The sequence below is a fragment of the Grammomys surdaster genome, unplaced genomic scaffold, assembly GCF_004785775.1.
Source record: "Grammomys surdaster isolate TR1022 unplaced genomic scaffold, NIH_TR_1.0 279, whole genome shotgun sequence".
Classification (NCBI taxonomy): domain Eukaryota; kingdom Metazoa; phylum Chordata; class Mammalia; order Rodentia; family Muridae; genus Grammomys; species Grammomys surdaster.
In genome coordinates, this window is record NW_021604720.1 from 11,853,110 (window position 1) to 11,875,704 (window position 22,595).

Sequence of the window (22,595 nt, forward strand, 5' to 3'; positions counted from 1 at the left end):
TCAAGTCCAAGTGGATCAAGGACCTCGAAATAAAACCAGATACACTGAAACTAATAAAAGAGAAAGTGGGGAAGAGCCTTGAACACATGGGCACAGGGGAAATTTTTCTGAACAAAACACCAATGGCTTATACTTTAAGATCAAGAATTGACAAATGGGACCTGATAAAATTGCAAAGCTTCTGTAAGGCAAAGGACATTTTCAATAGGACAAAATGCCAACCAACTAATTAGGAAAAGATCTTTACCAATCCTACATCCAATAGAGGGCTAATATCATTAAGTTAGACTTCAGACAACCAAATAACCCTATTAAAATGGGATACAGAGCTAAACAATGAATTCTCAACTCAGGTATATTGAATGGCTGAGAAGCACCTAAAGAAAGAGTCAACAACTTTAGTCATCAGGGAAATGCAAATCAAAATGACTCTGCGATTCCACCTCACACTAGTCAGAATGGCTAAGATCAAAAACTCAGGTGACACCAGATGCTGGTGAGGATGTGGAGAAAGAGGAACACTCCTCCATTGTTGGTGGGATGGCAAGCTGGTACAATCACTTTGGAAATCAGTCTGGTGCTTCATCAAAAAATTGGACATAGTACTACATAGTACTATAGTGGTATAGTCCCAGCTATACCACTCCTGGGCATATACCCCAAAGATGCCTCAACATATAACAAGGACACATGCTCCACTATGTTCATAAAAGCCTTATGCATAATAGCAAGAAGCTGGAAAGAACCCAGATGTTCCTCAACAGAGGAATGGATACAGAAAATGTGGTACATTTACACAATGGAGTATTATTCGACTATTAGAAACAATGACTTCATGAAATTCTTAGGCAAACGGATGCAACTAAAAATATCATCCTGAGTGAGGTAACCCAGTCACAAAAGAACACACATGGTATGCATTCACTGATAAATGGATATTAGCCCAAAACCTTGGAACATCCAAGATACAATTCACAGACCACATGAAGCTCAAGAAGAAGACCAAGTGTCCTTAGAAAGGGGAACAAAATACTCACAGGAGGAAATATGGAGACAAAGTGTAGAGCAGAGACTGAAGGAAAGGCCATCCAAAGACTGCACCACCTGGGGATCCATCCCATATACAATCACCAAACCCAGACACTATTGTGGATGCCAAGAAGTGCTTGCTGACAGGAGCCTGATATAGCTGTCTCCTGAGAGAACTGCCAGAGACTGACAAATACAGAGGTGGATGCTTGCAGTCAACCATTATACTAAGCACTGAGTCCCCAATGGAGGAGTTAGGGAAAGAATTGAAGGAGCTAAAGGGGTTTGCAAACCCATTGGAAGAACAACAGTATCAACCACCCAGAACTGCCAGAGCTTCCAGGGACTAAGCCACTAACCAAGTAGTACACATGGAGGTGCCCACGGCTCCAGTTGCATATGGAGCAGAGGATGGCCTTGTTGGGCATCAATGGAAGAGGTCCTTGGTCCTATGAAGGCTCAATGCTCCAGTGTAGGGGAATGGGAGGGAGGTGAGGGGATGGGAGGGAGGCACACTCTTATATATAAGCAGGGCAAGGGGAGATGGGATAGGGATTTTCCGAAGTGGGGGAGAGAAACCGGGAAAGGGGATAACATTTGAAATGTAAATAAAGAAAATATTCAATTAAAAAAAGAAAACCTTTTAAAAAATAAAAACAGAGTTCTTGTTTTAGTGTATTACTTAGCTCTACAATTCTTCCTTATTAAAAATAACCTCACCAGAATATAGCTTTGCCATTTGAAAATTAGATTATTTTTCTATCTTGGTTTTCTAATGTATCTTTCTTGGTATTTATTACAATCTTTGAAAAATTTGATGATAACGTTTCAAGAATTTCATATACAAGTTTACTAAGTATAAAAAATCTAAGTTGCTCACATAAAGAGAATTGAATTCCCTCTTTAAAAGAGACTGAGTGCAAAGTTGTTCTTTGCTATAAATTTCCTTCTTTACATTGTTGGTGGAGCTTTTTAAAAAGTCAAGAATCTAGTCAAATAGCAAATATGATGGGTATTGTCTCCAAAGTTTCACAGATATAATTTATATCTAATCAGAGAGAATTATGTCCTTGTTGGCCTCCCAACCACTGAACTGCTCCTTTTATATTATCATGCTCTAGAACTATACAAATCTTACACAGTGCAAGTGTGCTTGGTATACTTCACATTTTCCACAATAGGGATCTCCCAAACCACTTGATATGTGAAAATAAATTTTGAAAATAAAAGAATAATGAAGGTATTTTTCATAACTTTTCCTAAGTTACTTACTTTTATTTTTAAAATCATAAAATAAAATTTTCAATTCAGAAAGTGTTGTTCTTTGAGTGCATCATTTCTCCAGAGTCATTTAGACATTTTTTTAAATTTTCTACTACTACACACAAAATTACCAACATTTTATATATGCTTTTGTTTGCATCTTAGATTATGTTCATAGAACATATTTCAAATAAAGTATCTGTGATAATAACTGTAAATATTTTAAGGTTTGATGTATGTTATCAAATTAATGTCCCCAAAATGTATATGTTTTAGAGCAGTAGTTCTAAACCTTCCTAATGCAGTGACCCTTTAATACAGTTCCCTATGTTGTAATGGCCCAACCATAAAATGTCTTTGCTACTTCATAACTATAGTTTTGCTATTGTTATGAACCGTTATGTAAATATCTGATATGCAGGATATCTAGTATGTGACTCCCCCCATGAGATCATGGCCCACAGGTTGAGAATCACTGTTTTAGAGTCATTTAAAAATATGTCCTGTGTGGAACTGGGTGAGTTCAGAGGATCTTGGAGGAATCAGAGAAAGAGAAAAGCATAATTAAAATATAGGAAATTTTTCTACAGTGAAAATTTCCTAATCATATTAAGTAAAAAATCAATATGTATTTTATGATTAATAATTAAAATGAATTTTCTTTAATTCTTAGACATGAATTTTATTAATTTAGGATGACATGTTCTTTTGAAAACTATCTTTTCGGCTGGGCGATGGTGGCACAAGCCTTTAATCCCAGCACTTGGGAGGCAGAGGGAGACGGATTTCTGAGTTCAAGGCCAGCCTGGTCTACAGAGTGAGTTCCAGGATAGCCAGGGTTACACAGAGAAACCCTGTCTCGAAAAACCAAAAGAAAAAAGAAAGAAAGAAAGAAAGAAAGAAAGAAAGAAAGAAAGAAAGAAAGAAAGAAAGAAAGAAGGAAGGAAAGAAAGGAGGAAGGAGAAACCTATCTTTTCAGGGCTAGAGAGATGGCTTAGTTATAAGCTTGCCTTCTGGCCCACACCTTACACCTACACCTGCAGCAGTCTTGGATCAGTGCACCAGGCCCCACCCCACAGCTCTGCCTGCCTCCCAGGAGGCTGGTTCTAACCCAACACACACAGGTAAGATACACACCTCCCTACCCCACTACCCTTTCTGCTGGGACCCCAGCAAGCCTAGCCCCATGGCACTGACCCACCCTGATGGAGATCCATCTTCCTTCTGGTACACACTTACACCTGCAGCAGTCACAGATCAGCACAGGGTGCCCCACCCCACAGCTCCACTAGCCTCCCAGGAGGCCTCAAACAAGAGACAAACAGCTCCAGCAGCTCCCAGGAAGCCTGCCCCAAGCCAGGACACACAGGCCAGCCAAAACCAGAGACGACCAAGTAGTGAAAAACAAGTACAAGAACACAATCAACAGATGTCAATGCGATATGGCACCATCAAAACCCAGCTCTCCTGCTACAGCAAGTCCTGGATGTCCTAACACACCTGAAGAACAAGACTATGACCTTAAATCCCACCTCATGAAGATGATAGAAGCCTTTAAAGAGGATGTAAATAATCCCTTCAAAGAAACAAAGGAAAATACAGTCAGGCATGTAGACGCCCTTAAAGAGAAAACAAATCCCCTAAAGAAATACAGGAAAATTCAATCAAACAGGAAAAGGAAATGAATAAAACAGCCCAAGACATAAAAATGGAAATAGAAGCAAGAAAGAAAACACAAATAGAAGAAACCCTGTAGATAAAAAACCTAGGAAAGAGAACAGGAACTACAGACGCAAGCATCACCAAAGAATGCAAGAGATGGAAGAGAGAATCTCAGGCACAGAAAATACCATAGAAGATATTGATATGTCCTCCTTAAAATCCTCTATCATCATCATGAGAAGTGATTTTAAATCTGAATCCTGCTTTTCCATGAGGAGAGCAACAATACCAACCAACCAGAGCTCCTAGGGTCTAAACCACCAGCCTGGGAGCACTTAGGGAGGGATCCATGGCTCCAGCTGTATATGTAGGGGAGGATGGTCATGTCGGGCATAGGTGGGAGAGGAGATCCTTGGTCTCATGAAGGCTGGATGCCATGTGTGGGGGAATTCGAGGGTGGGGAGGTGGGAGTGGGGATAGGTAGTGGCACATCAGCAGAGAAGCAGGAGGAGGAGCGATGGGATAGGGGGCTCCTGAGCGGGGGGAGGGGGATGGGGTAAGGGGGTAACATCTGAAATGTAAATAAAATATCCAATAAAAATACAAGAAAAAGAAGACATTGATATATTGATCAACGAAAATGCCAAATGTAAAATGTCCATAACTCTAAACATACAGGAAATTTGGGACACTATGAAAAGACCAAACCTAAGAATAATAGGAATAGAAGGGAGTGAAGATTCCCAGTTCAAAGAGCCACAAAACATATTCAACAAAATCATAGAAAATTTCTCTAACCTAAAGAAAGAGATGGCTATAAAGATGCAAAAACCCTACAGAACACCAAATAGATTGGACCAAAAATGAAAATCCTCCCACCACATGACAATCAAAGCACTAAATGTACATAACAAGGAAAGAATATTGAAAGCTGAAAGGGGAAAAGGCCAAGGAACATATAAAGTCAGACCTATAAGAATTACACCTGATTTCCCAACAGACTCTAAAATCCAGAAGGGCCTAGGCAGATGTCCTACATTTTCTAAGAGATCACAGATATCAGCCCAGACTATTATAACCAGCAAAATTCTCAATCACCACAGATAAAGAAACAAATATATTCCATGACAAAACCAAATTTAATAATATTTTTCCACTAATCCAGCCTTACAGAGAATACTAAAGGAAAACACTAACACAAGGAAGGCAATTACACCCAAGAAAACACAAGAAATTAATCATCTTAATCATCTCACACCAAAACCAAAAGAAGAAAATTACATATATACAAATATAAACACACACAGACAGACACACACACAGACACACACACAGACACACAAACACAAACACCTACAACAATAAAACAACAGGAAGGAACTAACAATTATTGGTCATTAATAGCTCTCAACATCAGTTGGATTTTACTGGATTCAATTCACCAATAAAAAGACACAGGATAACAGATTGAGTATGTGAACAGTATCCACCATTCTTCTGCATAAAGAAACATATCTCAGCAAAAGAGATAGACACTACCTCAGAGGAAAGAACTAGAAAAAGATTTTCCAAGAAAAAAGACCGAAGAAACAAGCAGGATTAGCCATTCTCATATCTCCTAAAATAGACTTTCAACCAAAAGTTATCAAACAAGACGGGGAAGGACACTCCACACTCATCAAATGAAAAATCCACCAAGATAAAGTTTCAATTCTGAACATCTATGTTCCAAATTCAAAGGAACACACAATTCATAAAAGACATTTTACTAAAGTTCAAATCACACACAGAACCCCACAAAATAATAGTGAGGAACTTAAACTCTCCATTCTCGCCAAAGGAAAGTTAATAGAAACAGAAACTAAACAGAGAAACATTTAAACTAACCAGTGTTATTAACCAAGTGGATTTAACGGAAACATTTCACCAAAACAAAAGAATATATCTTTTTTCTCAGCATTATCATAGATCCTTCTGCAAAACTGACCAAACAATTGGCCACAAAGCAAACCTCAACAGACACAAGAAGACTGAAATAACTCCTTCCACCAGTCTGAGCTGGTGCCCTGAGCAGTCCTAGGGTGCCAGCTCTGCACCTAATCCCACAAAACCCAGAGGAGGCTGGACTCCCATGAGCTCTAACATACCCAGGATCATAGGAACTGAATGTCTATGGCACTCTACAACTAGGCATACTTATGCATAGGTGAAAGGGAAGGATCTACTTACTGGCATATGGCATGATCCTGATCAGTTATTTAATATGGGGAAAAGGCCATGTTTGTGTTTTTTCTGCAGGATGCTGACGGAGCATGGTGGCTGCCAGAGCAACAGGTGAGATGCTGATGCCAGGATAAAGAATGATGCTGACCTGTGAGCTTGCTGAGTGCCCTGACAATGGTGACTGGGAAGCTATAGTGGACATATGTTCCTGACCTACCTTTGCTTACCTATACCCCAGATGGAACAACTTATCTTGCCTCAAGTTATTAGACCTTGTGGAACAGATAATCAAAAAGAAAAGTTATAATGACTCTTGCATTTTCCTTAAATGTGACCAGACTCAATCATGGACAGGTCTAGAAATCAACCCAATATTGGAAATAACAGTCTTCATTTGGAAGGCTGGTTCTGTACATTTTCAGAAATATATTTGAAAGTCACCTGCAGTTTTCTATGATGTTATGTTAGCAAGAGTTAAAGCTGGGACAGGACCTGGGTTTCAAACAATTGTTAGTACATGTGTTAAGGCTCTATTAATTGACAAGTTAAAATTACTTTTGTTTCTTCTACAGTATTTAATGTAAGTTACATTGATTGTACACTTTCTAATTGTGTTAAAACCCAGCATGTCTATCAACCAGCTTTTGTTTTATTGCCCTGAGTATTACAGAATCTTGGTACTCTGAAAAAGGCTTGCAAGTACTGGAAGAAGTGAATCAACTTTTAAGCAGAGGCAAGAGGGTAGTGGGCTTGATTATTGCTGGTATAACAGCTTTAATTTCATTAATTGCTAGCACTATTGCTTCTGTAACTGCTTTGACACAAGAAGTTAAGACAGCTACTTTCGTTAATCATTTAGCAAAAAAATGTTACTAATCTGTTGAATATATAAGAGGATTTAGATAGGCATTTGGAAAAAATGGATTGATGCTCTTTATCCCATTATAATTATTGGAAGGAGGTTCAGAGTTTAAGAGTAAGGAGCCACCTTGAGTGTCATGCCAAATATCACTAGATTCATGATAGTTCTAAAATTTACAATGGTAGTCATTATAATTAGGAAAAAGTTTAAAGACACTTGCAGTGTATTTGGCATAATTCTATCACCTCTCTGGATGTTTTAACTTTGCATAGTGAGCTTACAAATTTAAAGAAAGCTGCTCTGCTAAATGTTGACGTGACTGATACTGCTGATAAAATTTCCCATGGCCTGAGGTCAGTATTTCTATTTTGGCCAAGCTGCAAGAATGGCATATATAGCTTGATCATGCTAGTCGTTTTTGTCCTGGGAATACTTTTATTCCTGCCCATTGTGTTAAACCTTGTCTTTAACAACATTAATATGTTGGCAGCCAAAGCACACAGCTTTGGAAAATGAAAATGAAATGGATGAATTTCTAGACAGATACCACTTACCAAAGGTGAATCAAGATCAGGTAATCTATCCAAAGAGTCCCATAATCCCTAAGTAAGCAGAAACAGTCACTAAAAGTCTCCCAATCAAAAAGAGCCCAGTGCCAGATCGTTTTAGAGCAGAATTCTACCAGACTTTCAAGCAGCTAATACCAATCTATTATATACCAATACTCCTCAAACTAGTTCACAAAATTGAAACAGAAAAAAATACTACCTAATTCATTCTATGAGGCCACAGTTACTCTGATACTTAAACCACAAAAAGATGCAACAAAGAAAGAGAACTTCAGATCAATTTTGCTTATAAACGTTGACAGAAAAATACTCAATACAATTCTCTCAAACTGAGTTCAAGAACACATTAAAAGCATCATTCACCATGATCAAGTAGATCCCAGGAATGCAGTGATGGTTCAATATATGAAAATCTATCAATATAAGTCACTATATAAACAAACTGAAAGAAAAAAAACCCACATAATCATTTCATTAGATGCTGAAAAAGCACTGGACAAAAACCAATCCCCCTTCATGAAAGTCATGGCAAGCCGGGCAGTGGTGGTGCACGCCTTTAATCCTAGCACTTGGGAGGTAAAGGCAGGCGGATTTCTGAGTTCAAGGCCAGCCTGGTCTACAGAGTGAGTTCCAGGACAGCCAGGGCTACACAGAGAAACCCTGTCTTGAAAAACCAAAAAAAAAAAAAAAGTCATGGAAAGATCAGGGATTCAAGGCACATATCTAAATATAATAAAAGCAATATACAGCAAGCCAATAGCCAACAACAAATTAAATCGAGAGAATCTTGAAACAATCACACTAAAATAGGGACAAGACAAGGCTGCCCACTCCCAATCTATAATATATATGTGTGTGTGTGTGTGTGTGTGTGTGTGTGTGTAAAAATAAGGAGTGCATACTGTTTTTGCAGTAGACCTGAGTTCAAGTCTCAGCATCAATTTCAAGTGGCTTGAACCACCTGTTAACTTCTACTTGAGGAGATGCAATCCTCTGGCTTCAATGTGTACCTGTGCGTGCGCACACACACACACGCACACACACACACTTAAATATAAAGGATTTTAAATATTTTTTTAAAATATCATTTCATTTGTACGTAAAAACTTAACTTTTAACAATATCAAATGACAGTAATGGACAGTTCTTTAAATTAATATGAAAAAAATCTATAAAACAAAACTAAAGATAATAAACCTTCTAGCTATAATATTTGGAAGATTTTGAGAAACAGATTAACTACAATTTTGCAATGACTTTTCAAAGCCAAGTTGCTGGGAACAAATAAAGAAGTTTCTTACTTATTGCTAATCTTCTACATATGCTAGTAATTAGTTTTCTTTTTAAATTCATCTACTATCAGAGAATAAAAATACCTTTTAAAAGCAAAAGTACATCATTTTAGCTTGTCCAAATTAAAATACTTTCTTATTCTCACATTTTACATAAATAAAAGTAACAAGAGAAGAATGAAAAATTCAAACACAAAGAGCCACTTACATTAGAACCTTCTTTGGCTGAAGATTTAAAATGTACTGGTTTGGACAATGTTAAAACGCCTTTTATAGAAATTGTGGGAGTGTCTCCATAACTAGAGGGCCAACTTATATCTCTGCACTTTAAAAAAAAATGAAAGCATAAGTTAAGTTTTTACAAAGGCCTCTGACAACACACATATATGTATTGAGTTAATAACTTTTTTGAGGCAAGGTCTCTTTACATAGTCCTGGTTGTTTCGGAACTCGCAATGTAGACCAGGCTGGCCTCAGAGATCCACCTGCCTCTGCCTCCAAAGTGCTGGGATAAGAGGTATAAGCCACCATGCCTACTGAGTTAATTATTTTTAGTTAAGATTTTTAAATAACTTTTAGAATACTAAGATTTCACGCTTTATCCACACTAACATTCTGACATTTTCCTTCATAACATTATCATACAAATTTTGTCTTAGTTCATCACTCTTCCTCTACTCCTCTCCTCGCCACACCTCTCAACTTGTTCCCAATTGTACTCTTCTAGATTTAAGTAACAAGTATTCCATTATCATCCCTAAACCCTTCCTTAAAAACTCTTTTCCATAACAAATAATGAAAAGAGAATACATAAAATCCATCCCCTTTATAGTTCCTCTTTCTAATTTCCTGACTTATGTATATATAAGTGCAAACATAAAAATTAAAAGGAGGGTCAGAATATGAAAGAGAACATGTAATAGTCTTGGGAGTCATGCTTATCTCACTTGTTAATTTCCAGATCTATGCATTTTCCTGAAACATTCACAATTTAACTTATATAGCTAAATAAAATTCCATTGAGTATATGTACCATATTTTATCATCAATTCATATGTTGATGGACATCTAGGCTGACTTAATTTCCCTTCTATTATAAATGGTAAAACAGTAAACATGAATGTGCAAGTATATCTGTAGTAGGATTTATAGACCTTTGGGTATATGCTTAGGAATGGAATCCTTTAGTAGTTCTATTTTTGAGTTTTGGGGTGGGGATTATTTCAAGTTTTGGTTGTTTTGATCACTTTTTGGTTTTGGCATTTGGGGTTTTGTTTTGTTATTTAAGCATTTGCACAATGATTTCCATAATGTTCACACCAGTTTACACTCCTGCAAAGGGTTCCTTTACCCTAATACCCTGACCAGTATTTGTTGTCATTCATCTTCTGATGATAGCCATTCCGAATGGGATGAGATAGGATCTCAAAGAAGTTTTAATTTGCATTTACTTGATGTCTGAGGATACTGAACATTCTTTTTTTATTAAATTCTTTAATTTTAATAGGTCAATATATACATACAGATATATATAGAGAGAATGAATTATAAATTATATATATTATATATATATGTTATATATATAATATATATATAGTGAAGAAATATATACATATACATATATATATTGAATGAATTAGAACATTCTACCAGTAAAGCTTTTGTACCTCAGTATTAAGGTGTATCTTAATATGAAAGTAAACTTTACTATAATATTGCATAGAACACATGAGGACCATTTAAGACATACTCTTTGTCTTTGTAACATAAACTTTGATCTCAGTGGGAACTAAATGAAGTCTGTATTGTTGAAATTCAGAAATTAAATGACACTCTACCAATAATATATTGGCCATGTGGTCCAAACCTCTCACATCTGTGTAAAATGAACTCAATATATCAAAGAAACAGCTGCTTATTCATATTTACTGCAATACTACTAATAACAAGTAGCAAAATATGGAATCATATATAGATATGTAGATCATGTGCTATATTTACGTATGTAAAAAACACTATTCTTCCATAAAAAGAATTATGTTCTATATCCTTAACATTAATTGGAATATTAAATGAAGTAGATCACTCATTAGAGATTTTTACATTTGCACCCATTTTCTTGCCAATGAAAAGACTTCATCTTATTTATATTTGAAAAGAAATACATCATGTAAATAACACATTTTCCTTTGTTTATGTACAGAATGATGGCTAGTCCTGGTTGGCAAAGTGAATACATCACATCTAGACCTAAATACCAAAAATTCAGAGCACACCTGTGAGTGAATTTTTATTTAATATGAAGTAGAAAGTTCTACTTATACACCAAATCTTTTATGTAGAAAGACTCATCTGTAATACAGATCTTTTGACCTGAAAAAAGAAAGGCTTTCATTCCGATCTAATGTGAGCCAAGCCTTCTACTAGAAGCCTATATATAAGGACATGTAACAGGGAATCATTTGTTCTTTACCTTTCTGCCCTTGCCTTGCTAGCAAATCCACTCCTTCACTCACATAATGCCCTACTTCTTTGGTACTCTAGTATTTATTGAAGACCAGCTGTGATATCAAAACTCATGGACTGAGCAACTACTGGGTTCTTAGATTTTTTTTCTTTCCTTGCTAGCCATTGTGGGAAAAGCTGAACCATAGCTTATAAGCCACTCTAACAAATTCTTTGTCCAGATGGATGGATGGATAGATGGTTGGTTGGATGGGTGGGTGGATGGACAGATGGATGGACAGACAGACAGACAGATCTTCTACAATTTCTATTATTCTGGAGAACTCTGACTAATATAAACACCTAGGTGAGTTCTGTGGTGTTACAATAGACACTGATGTGCAAGTACCACTGTTATATCTTGACTTGGAGTCATTTAGGTAAATTTCCAAATATCTGGGCAGACAAATACATATATTTTCATATTTGTGGATTTCAATTTTATGTAGATTTATAAAAGTATTTATAACATGAACTAAGTAAAACTGTCTAAGAGTACAAAGAAAACTAATGATAGTGAAAAGATGAATATTGAGAAGGAAATGGGAAGGGAAGGGTGCATATGCCTAACATACAATATATGAAAAGTTTAACATTATTTTAATTTTTAAAAATCCAGTATGATGGCAGAAGAGAAAGAAAAAGACAGAGAAAGATAAAGAGAGAGACAGAGATATATAGAGACAGAGAAGAGAGAGATACACTGTCAGAGACAGAGAGGTGGAAGGAAAAATAAAATGAATGTTAAGAAAAACAAAACCTACCTGTTCTTTCTTTGATGTGGAAACTAAAGACAATGTAGACCTGACTACATAATTCATTGTAATGATAACCGAGTTCGGGAGATGAGGGGTAAAGTAATTCTGTATGCCAATGAATTTTCTGCATATCTGTTGGACTGTAACACTGATTCTTGCAATTTTACATAATGAATACAAGTTCCCCAAAATAAAATATTTTTGAGATAAGTTCCTTCCTCATATTTAAAATGGTTTTACATCATGGGAGCTAGGACACTTAGTCACATCCCTAAGCTTTTAGAATCTGTGTTATTTTTAATTTCAAAGTCTTCCTGACAATGTGAAGCAAGAAAAATAAGTAGAACATGTCATAGATGTCATAAATCACACAGTAATGTCCAAATTTTCTATGACATCAAAATGAAAGATGTTGACTCGTCCATTACATGTAGTTTTGATCGATATATATACATAGAAACACATATCTACTCTCCATTATAAGAGGTGTAGTATCAGAAAAAAACCCTGCCAACTAATTGTCCACTCCAACTAGGGCAACAGTAGGTAGAACTGCATCTCTCTGCTTCTACAAATCCAATCCCCCCAGTACTATCTTAGAATGTAGTATCCTTTTGTATTTCTCCTTTCAAGGACTATCTGTTGAGTTCTTAGCTCATTTGTTTGGCAGTTTGGGGGTTTGGTGTTTCATGTTTTCAGTTCTTATATTCTACATATTAACTCCTTGCCTAAAGGATAACTGGCAAAGATTTTCTCCCATTCTTCAGATTGTGCATTCACTGTGCTGATAGTTTCATTGCTGATCATAAATTGTTACATTTCATGAAATTCCACTTGTTAATCTCTGGGTTGGATAATCTTGTTAATTTCCTGTGCTTCAGAGTTCTAATCAAAAAGTTTTCACCTATGCCTGTATCTTGAAGTGCTTTCCCTGTTTTCTTCTAGCAGTTTCAGTGTTAAACACTTTATTAAACACTCTTTTCTGGAAAATACAATAGAATCCTAAATTTGAAGATAGCTATTGACCCTTTGCTCAGAAGGAAGCCATACTTGTAGGTTATAAAATATAGCCTAATTGAATGAATATAAAGGAATGAATATAAAATAATTGAATAATTTTTATCTTCAATTATATAAAAATAAATACAAAATATTCAATTTTATAATAAAAATCAATATTAACTACACTAATTTACCTGTAAAACTGTGATCCAGATCTGTTCTGCTGAAGATTTATAAAACAATTTCACATTCAATCTCCCCAAGTCTCTTTCATCTCCTGATAGGGTAATTGTATCTGAATTATAAAGGAGAAATAATAAAAATTCCACGCAATATTGTTAATCCAATTAACCTTTGATTTAAACCAATTTTGAAAGCACAAATAAAACAAATGTTTTGGACTTCTGAAACAATATCTTACTATGTAGCCCTGGCTGTCCTGGAACTCGCTCTGTAGATGAGGCTGGCCTTGAACTCACAGAGATCTGTCTGCCTCTCACTCCCAAGTGCTGAAATTAAAGAAATGTACCACTGTGCCTAGCAATAACTGATACAGGTTTTTACGTTTTCAAGGTAGTAAGATAAAGATCACACTTCTGTGTTTTGTACTAAAGTCCTAGAAATAAAATACACTAAGAATGCATATCGTTTAGGAATTTAACAGAACTGTGAGGAATTAAGTTAAAACTCTGCAATCAGCATTTACCAGGTCAATGTGCTTCTGAAAGTTCCTTAATCCATGTACTTTAAATCATAAATAAAAAGATATGTAACAGCTTATTTTAAAAAAAAAAACTTATTTCTGCTGGGACACTGAGCCATAGGCTATCTGATCTCAATTTGTGATAATACTATCAACATTGGTACAATACTCAGCAGACAAAATGTATTGCACACTTTTTTCTTTATCCAATTATAATACTGACAAGCTATTACTAAGTAGAAATAACCTGCTGAACAGTATAAATAAGACACTGTATTGCTTACCCAGGCTTCTGTTACTGCCCTGAGAATTTTTTCTTGAAGAAGAACTACTAGGCACACTGGAAAATGAGTCATGTCTCTGCAACAACAATAACAATAGCAACAATATGCTTCAATCAGAAACTGAATATCAAACTTTAAAAATGTTCATACTTATGCCCCAATAAACACCTTGGTATCAAACTCCATGTTAATCCACTTGTCAATGTTATTGGTCCGAATTTCCCACCCTTGTAGAAGAGGAAAGAAACTTGTAACATGTATTGAGAAATACCTTAGTAGGTAACAACATTAGAAAACCTTTAGTATTTTGGGTTTGGTCTTAATTTTCATATTGCATGCATTATCAGAAGTGTCCAGAAACCTATTAAAGTGTAAAACACTATTATAGCATAATCTCTCTAGACCAAGAGCATTTGCATCGTGCAAACTATACAAATAAAAAATCAGAGACCATCAGAGGACTACTGAATTGAAAATTCTAGGGGTGAATGAAGTCTTGACATTTTGTATTTAACAAAATAAACAATTCAGATGTGTGTTAAAAGAGTGCTATTATAAAGCATTAGTTGGGGTACACTGTGTAAAGGTATGTCTCTGTATATTCAATTGTTAATTCTGTACCAGCAGAGAGATAATGGCCCATCACTGGTCTCATATTTTGTAAATATTCATTCTTCCTTACCTGCCTAAGGCATTCTAGAACTGTAACTGATTGGCCAATATCTGGGCAGGAAGTGTAAGGTGGATCTTCTGGAAAGAGAGACTCCAGGAGAAGAAATCAGAGGCAGAGGTAGCAGCTGACATGGAGATGGACAGACGGACAAGAGCTGGGCAGAGAAGTACACCTGACTATGTGGCAAGTGCCAGGTTTAGTCTGGATAGAGTAGTCTGGAGACTGCTCAGCAAAAGGCCTAGGCTTTAAAATATTATTAAGCCTCTGTGTCATTATTTATATTGCTGGTGGGTCTTAGATAGTCCTAGTGTAAAGTTTAATTATTTGAGAATTAATGATAGAATCATTAAGGTTAATTGAGAATGAACTTAAAAAGAAGTCCATAAATATATGTAAAAAGATGTTCAGAGTACTATTACTCTTGTTTACAGAAAGACAGAAGACTTTACTTTAAACTTTTCTTCTCTCTATTGCTATTTCCCTTTTTGATGTTTTCAGACATAGTTTTATTACTATGTCGCCCAGGTTGGCCACATATTCTTAACTGATCCTACTGCTTCAGCCTTCTAAATGCTAGGATCACAAACATAGGGATCATTTCTGGCTTATGTCCTAATTTCAAACAGAACTTAGCTGAACTAAAAACAAAACATTAAATCTATCAAAGGATGCTATATTGCTATTAATAAAAATTAAAGTCTTAAACCTCAATAGAAATACTAATTCTTACTAACTGCCTGGTTATGTTCAAAACACAAAGTTAAATAAGTAGTTTTAACTATACAATTACAAATCCCAATTACTTTAAGATATTTCAGTGCATACCAATTAAGAAATACAAAATTATGCAAAATGAAAGAAATATAATACCTTTTATTAACCACTGAAAATTTCCTAAACTAATGAATATAGGAAATGACAAGTATTTATTCTTCAGATATTATAATACACATAGTCACAAAAATACATGTGATTCCTAAAGCAATTCACATAGTTCTGATTTTTTTATTTGAAATAGTTCAGATATAATGAAATTATATAATTATTATACCTGGATGAATCGTTGAGATGAAGTTGTAAGATCGAGCATAGATTTGCTTAGCCCAGGGGAACCAGAAAGTTTACTGGTCCTTAAATCACAAACTACAAAAGGACAAGAAAAAAGGGGTTTTAATAGAAATAAAACAGTAGGAGTTCATCACATATATTATATATAAATTTACATTAAAAGAAATTTTAGTAAAATCTAAAAAGGTTAAATTATTTTAATCTTTAAGGCAGAAGTCTCTAGTAATCGAACAATATATTTTCATATCCATATTAAATACTAAGCATGAGTTTGCTTATATTCCCCAATCCCTCATCCATAAAAATTAACTTAACAGGATGTAAGTATTCTTTGATAAATGTAATTCAACTATGGTTTTCTGAGCACATATAACATTATAATGTTTCAATGTTGAATCCCATGAGTTCTTATATTTCTAGTTCTCCTCACAAACTGTAAGATCTTTTAAAAAGGAACTTTACACACCAAGTGTGTGTTCTAGCATAGTGCTAGAGCAGACCCTTAATAAGATATTTTTTTTATTTTCAGTGACACTGACACATGCATGCATATAGACTTGTAGAACCTGAAAACCTGAGAAATTTATGAAGCCAAGATACAGATGGTAGTTCATATAATTGATATAGTCTCAAATATCAAACTAAAAACTTTTGGTTACTTTCTATTCTCTTTGTATGTACTTCCAATCATGAGTTCTAAAAGTCATTTACCTGACTAGAACAAAAAAATATTATAAATATCTGTTGTGGAATTTATTAAGTATATAACAAAAAAGTATTTAAAATAATCTGTAATAAAAACTTTTAAAAAAGAAAAAAGAAATGGAATTTGGAACTATCAGCAGACATATTATCTGTCCATCTTTTTTCCTTTTTTATTGATTATTTTATTTATTTACATTTCAAATGTTATATCCCTTCCCGGTTTCCCCTATGCAAACTTCCTACACCATTCCTCATTGCCTCTATGAGGGTGCTCCCCCACCCACCCACCCACTCCTGACTCACTGCCATATCATTCCCATATACTGGGGCACTGAGCCTCCACAGGATCAAGGGCCTCCCCTACCCTTGATGCCAGATAAGGCAATCCTCTGCTACATATGCAGCTGGAGCCATAGGTTCCTCCATGTATATTCTTTGGTTGGTGCTTGTCTTAGTTAGGGTTTCACTGCTGTGAACAGATACTATGACCAAAACAATACTTTATTTTTTTTGGGGGGGGGTTGGTTTTTCGAGACAGGGTTTCTCTGTGTATCTCTGGCTGTCCTGGAACTCACTCTGTAAACCAGGCTAGCCTCAAACTCTCGAACTCAGAAATCCGCCTGCCTCTGCCTCCCAAGTGCTGGAATTAAAGGCGTGCACCACCACCGCTCGGCCCAAAACAACTCTTATAAGGACAACATTTATACTAATTATAACACCAGAAAAAAGTCATGACACTTATCACACATTTGTGAAGTCTGCTTTGCTCTTATTTTAAAACTGTTCTTAATAACTATTTCTGCAGGATCTTAAATATAATTTCTAAATTTGTTAAAAATAAGCTTAGAGGAAATGCAAAAAAAAATTGTTTTCTTACCAGATCCATATAACTTTTTTGTTTCACGATGAGAAAGAAAACGCCTACTTAAATCAGGTGAAAAGTGTTGATACATATAGCATGGATTATACACATCATAGCTGGGTCCATGGTAGAATGAACTACAAAGTTCTGTCTTTTGATCTCCAAAAGATGCTCTAGCAGATCCTGAAAGCAAGTGTTTCTATAACCAACAGCTGATATACTGAAGGGACAGGTTAAAAACACTTTGTCATAAATGATACTAAAGCATATGCCTTAACCAGCACACATTTATAGAATTCTAACTTCATGATGTATACAAGGAACGAGCCAAGTATCCTGCTCTTAAGACAGCCCGGCAAATTTTTAACATTTTTATTTGCCCTATACAAAATTCTGTAGTTCATGACCTGAATTTCCTCTTATATTTCTACTTATATGTATAATATCTTTTAAATGAAATTAGTTTTATATACTTTTTTAAGAAGACAACAATTTAAAAATTGACCACATGCAATAAGCTACACTAAGCAGATCTTTTATTTGAGAGGACTCAAAACAAAAAGACTCAGAAAAGGTCAAAACTTTTTCTGACCACAATGCAATTAAGTTGAAAAATGACAACAAAATTAATAGAAAACTTTTACAGAAATACTAAAAAGAACTACCAGAAAGACTCCATCCAGCAACTGCTGGGAACAGATGCAAAATCCCACAACCACATATAGGTAAAACTTGGGGAGTCCTAAAGACAAGCAGGAGTTCCTATCAGAGGAACCAGAGGGGTGAGGGACACAACAAGAACACAGCCAACAGAATCAACTGACTGGGACTCAAGTGGGCTCACAGAGATCAGACCTGTGGAGGTCTGACCTAGGTCCTCTGCATAAATGTTATACCTGAGAAGCTTGGGAGTAACAGTGGGAGCTGGGGCCATCTCTGACTCTTTTGCCTGCTTGTGGGACCCTGTTCTACCTACTGGGTTGCCTCATGAACCCTGATGTGACGGTATATGCCTGGTCTTATTGTATCTTGTTGTGTTGTGTTTGTTTGATGTCACTGAGAGGCCTACTGTTTTCTGAGGGGAGATAGAATGGGGTGGGTGGGGGCTGGGGAAGAGGAGAGGTGGGGAAAAGAGAAGGGTGAGGGAGATGAAACTGTAGGATGAAATATATGAGAGAATAAAAATTAAAAAAAGAAATACTAAGAACCAAGAATTTTTTAATGTAACAATTAAGAAGAAAATATGTAACAATTAAGAAAAAAAACTCAAGGGACCTGAGAGATTGCTCAGCTATTGAGAACACTTGTTTGTACTGGCTGGTTTTGTGTGTCAACTTGACACAAGCTGGAGTTATCACAGAGAAAGGAGCTTCAGTTGAGGAAATGCTTCCATGAGGTCCAGCTCTAAGGCATTTTCTCAATTAGTGATCAAGGAGGGAGGGCCCATTGTGGGTGGTGCCATCCCGGGGCTGGTAGTTTTGGGTTCTATAGGAAAGAAAGCAAGCCAGTAAGTAACATCCCTCCATGGCGTCTGCATCAGCTCCTGCTTCCTGACCTGCTTGAGTTCCAGTCCTGACTTCCTTTGGTGATGAACAGCAGTGTGGAAGTGTAAGCTGAGTAAACCCTTTCCTCCCCAACTTGCTTCTTGGTCATGATGTTGGTGCAGGAACAGAAACCCTGACTAAGATTAGGAGGTGAATGTATATCTGAGAGAAAAGCCTTTTTAATGGACAAAAAGAGGGAAATGTAGCTGCGTCTATTCTCATGCTAATTAGGTTTCCCAGAAACCTGTTTGTAGTGTCCAGCATGTAAGACTGAGGGAGTAAATAAAGTTGCCAGTGGCCAATAATTGGGCAGGAAGACAGAGAGGATCTTTTAGGATTCCTGGGCAAGGGCCGGAGGAGGAGCAGGAAGATGACAGCCACCATGCCAGGGAAGGAGGGGAAGATCATGCCTGAGAGGTGCAGATAGGTTCCAGGGATCATAGTCCAAGAGGACTGAATGTCTGGGTCTAGAGCAGCAAAGATGGAATATAGATTTTAGTAAGTAATAACTCAGGAGTATCAGAGGGGACTGGATCAGCCACGTGAAGGTTGGGAATTGGCCCAATCATTGAGCTGTTTTAGGTATATTAAAATATAAAGGCTGTGTGTGTGTGTGTGTGTGTGTGTGTGTGTGTGTCTGTCTGTCTGCCTCTGTTGATTTGTGTAGCACAAATTGGGTACTACTACAATGAGGTCCCTCAAAATGTCACCAGAGGTTGCCTTCTGAATTCCATATATGCATGCACCCATATACCTGCCCATATATTTTTTAAAGGTTTAAATTTAAGGGATGGTTTAGTCAGTAAATGCCTGCCATACATACAGGAGTGCCTGAATCTAGCTCTCCACCACTCATAAGAACCAATTTTGTTGGCACTTGTCTGTCATCCTAGCTCTGAAAGGACAAAGACAGGAGGATTTCCAGAGCCAATTGATAATCTCTGGGCTCAGAGAAAGACATTGCTTCAAAAAAACAGGATGGAAAGCAATAGAAGGAGACAACCAATGTCAATCTCTGGTGTCCACAAACTTGTGCACATGTATACACACACACATTCAGATACACACACACACACACACACACACACACACACATACATTATACACACACAAACACAAAAATTTATAAAAGAAAAAGTTTAAATTATTGTCATCTTTGCTTCTCTGTCCTACTTTGTCCTACTTAAAATTCAACCTACAGTTTAAACTGGTATTTTTTTAAATTAAGTTAAATGATAAAAACAAATTATTCACACTGAGTTCAGAAAAGAAAATATTAGGTGAAATTTTATCTTCACTCTGGTTCAGTTAATACTGTGCACAATCCAACTATAGTACAGAGCTGGGAGATTCTGAAAAGTTGTGATGTCTAAGAGCCATTATTTATATATCTTATAAACTAATCCTCAAATCACTTAGCACATAAACAAAACACTACCAGAAGTCTTAGTTTATGGCAACAAAATCACAACGGTCCTAAGAGCATTATCTACCTATCATTACAGTTATGATATAAGTATATGTTACATAATGTATAATTATAAATTATATATTTATATAATATAAATAAAACATTTTCTTTATATATAGCATATAATAAATATATTCATATTAACATATAAATAAATATATAATATAATATAATATAATATAATATAGTTATTGTAGTTATTATTATGATTACTAAAGACCCTCAGTCTATCAAAGATGGCTCATTACTTTTATAAGCTATCCCTAAAATATAATAATATTCTCACTTCGTTTTTCTTTCATACAATTAACTTCCTAAAGAATTCAATTTTTTCCTTCAGACAATACACAATGAAATCCTAGGTTCAACTGGAATTCTCCTCAGTTTACTAAACCAAATGCTATAAAACTGAATGTGACACTAAATGATAGTTTACCCCTCTTTAAAAAGTAGCTAAAAAATGTTAAGCCACAATATCTATCACCTTTAGTGGATAGGTAAGTAGGCATTGATTTAAAAAAAATTAATGATAAAATCTGTTGTCAGTACAGTAAAGAACTAGGTAAGGGACAGCTGTAATCAGCCCCATTAGCTGATAAACAATGGGACAAGACAAACTTCTAATACTTAACAGTTTTAGTTATTATTGATAGTGGCCTTGTTATCTCAGAATTGCCTCCTCCACCACATTTCATTACTCATATATACACACAAATATTCATATATTTGACTTCTATGATTAGGTTCCAAGAGGACTCTCTTGAAGATATCTTAGATTACATTAGATAGTTTTCAACATTCTCAATGAGCCTATAATTTAAGAGTTAAGCAATTCTTTTACCTATTTAATTCAGAATCCAATTTGTTTTCTAATAAGTGTATGAAAAGAACAAAAGAAGAATTATCATATATTGCTATATATTTCTTAATTTTTTTTCAGTTGACTTTTAGTTTTACTGTAAGCCAAAGCTAGCACTATGCAGAATATACAAAATTCAAATAGCAGACTGGCCGATAAACTAGAGAGCAGTGTTCCCAGCTATCAGCGATGTTGTGGTGAAAAGGTTGTCTTGGAAAGGAGAAATTCTCAAATTTGATCAAATATCTGACTAGTTCCTGAACCAAAACTCAAGGGCTTCCATACAAGGCAGAACTTGTAATCCATGTTCAACTAAGTTATAAGTCTGGAAGGAAACTGGAAGGGATGGAAAAGGAAATAAGACTTCTCAAATGTGACCAAATGCAGAGACTCCACAATATCATTAAATATCCAGACTATAACCCCAAATTAGTCCACACACAAAGTGAAATATGTGATCCATTTCCAAAGGGAAAAGTGCCACTGCCAGAACCTCAATCTAGATGGATGACCTCGACACTGAAATAACGTATGTACACCACTATAACTGGCTAAAAGCCATAGAAGAACATGATTTTACAATAATATATGGTAAATTGCCAGGGAGAGAGTAAATATACAAAAAAGAACCAAACACAAATTCTAATATGCAATGTTTAGAATAAAATATTCAAAAGACAAACTTAAGTGCAGAATGAGGATGACAAATGAGAGACCATAAACTTGAAAATGAGCCAATTATTCTCAAACTAAAGAAAAATTACTGAGGAAAAGTAACAGTCTCAGAGACGCACAGAATGATATCAAAAGGTCAAAATGTATATAATCAGAATTAAAAGATAGAAAGAAGATGAAACAGAAAAAAATTTGAATAAGCAATATATATCTTGATGTGTGTATGAACTATACTATTATATGTTTTTGTCACTATCAAATACATATTTGAAACTCAACAAATACACACAAAATTCAAAAGTAGTTTTAAAAAGTACATTGTACTTAAGATATAAGTTAAAATAAAGTTGTAATTAGATTGGTAAACTTCAATAAATAATATATACAGGTATTTAGAAGGAACATATTGTTGACTTCAATTTATTCTTAAATGTTTCACCTATTCCCTGCCAAAAAGAGGACTAATATTGGATAGAAGTATGGAGTTACATAGATCAATGATTAAAAAATATACAGTAAGTCATTAATGAGACAACTTAAGTTTAAGATATAAAAGTATTCCTTCTTTCAACTCCTTTATATGCTT

At 35.5% G+C, this 22,595-nt stretch overlaps 1 protein-coding gene across 1 annotated transcript in view; it reads right to left on the minus strand.

The window, feature by feature from the left end:
- The window catches only part of Tc2n (tandem C2 domains, nuclear), a 43,932-nt gene that overhangs the window by 18,177 nt on the left and 3,160 nt on the right, over nt 1-22,595 (minus strand). Inside the window, exons 3-7 of the mRNA XM_028777310.1 lie at nt 17,476-17,643; nt 15,877-15,968; nt 14,153-14,228; nt 13,360-13,460; nt 9,109-9,225 (exon numbers count right to left, since the gene is read on the minus strand). Of these exons, the coding sequence (XP_028633143.1) occupies nt 9,109-9,225; nt 13,360-13,460; nt 14,153-14,228; nt 15,877-15,968; nt 17,476-17,643 (554 nt within the window). The remainder of the gene's footprint in view (nt 1-9,108; nt 9,226-13,359; nt 13,461-14,152; nt 14,229-15,876; nt 15,969-17,475; nt 17,644-22,595) is intronic.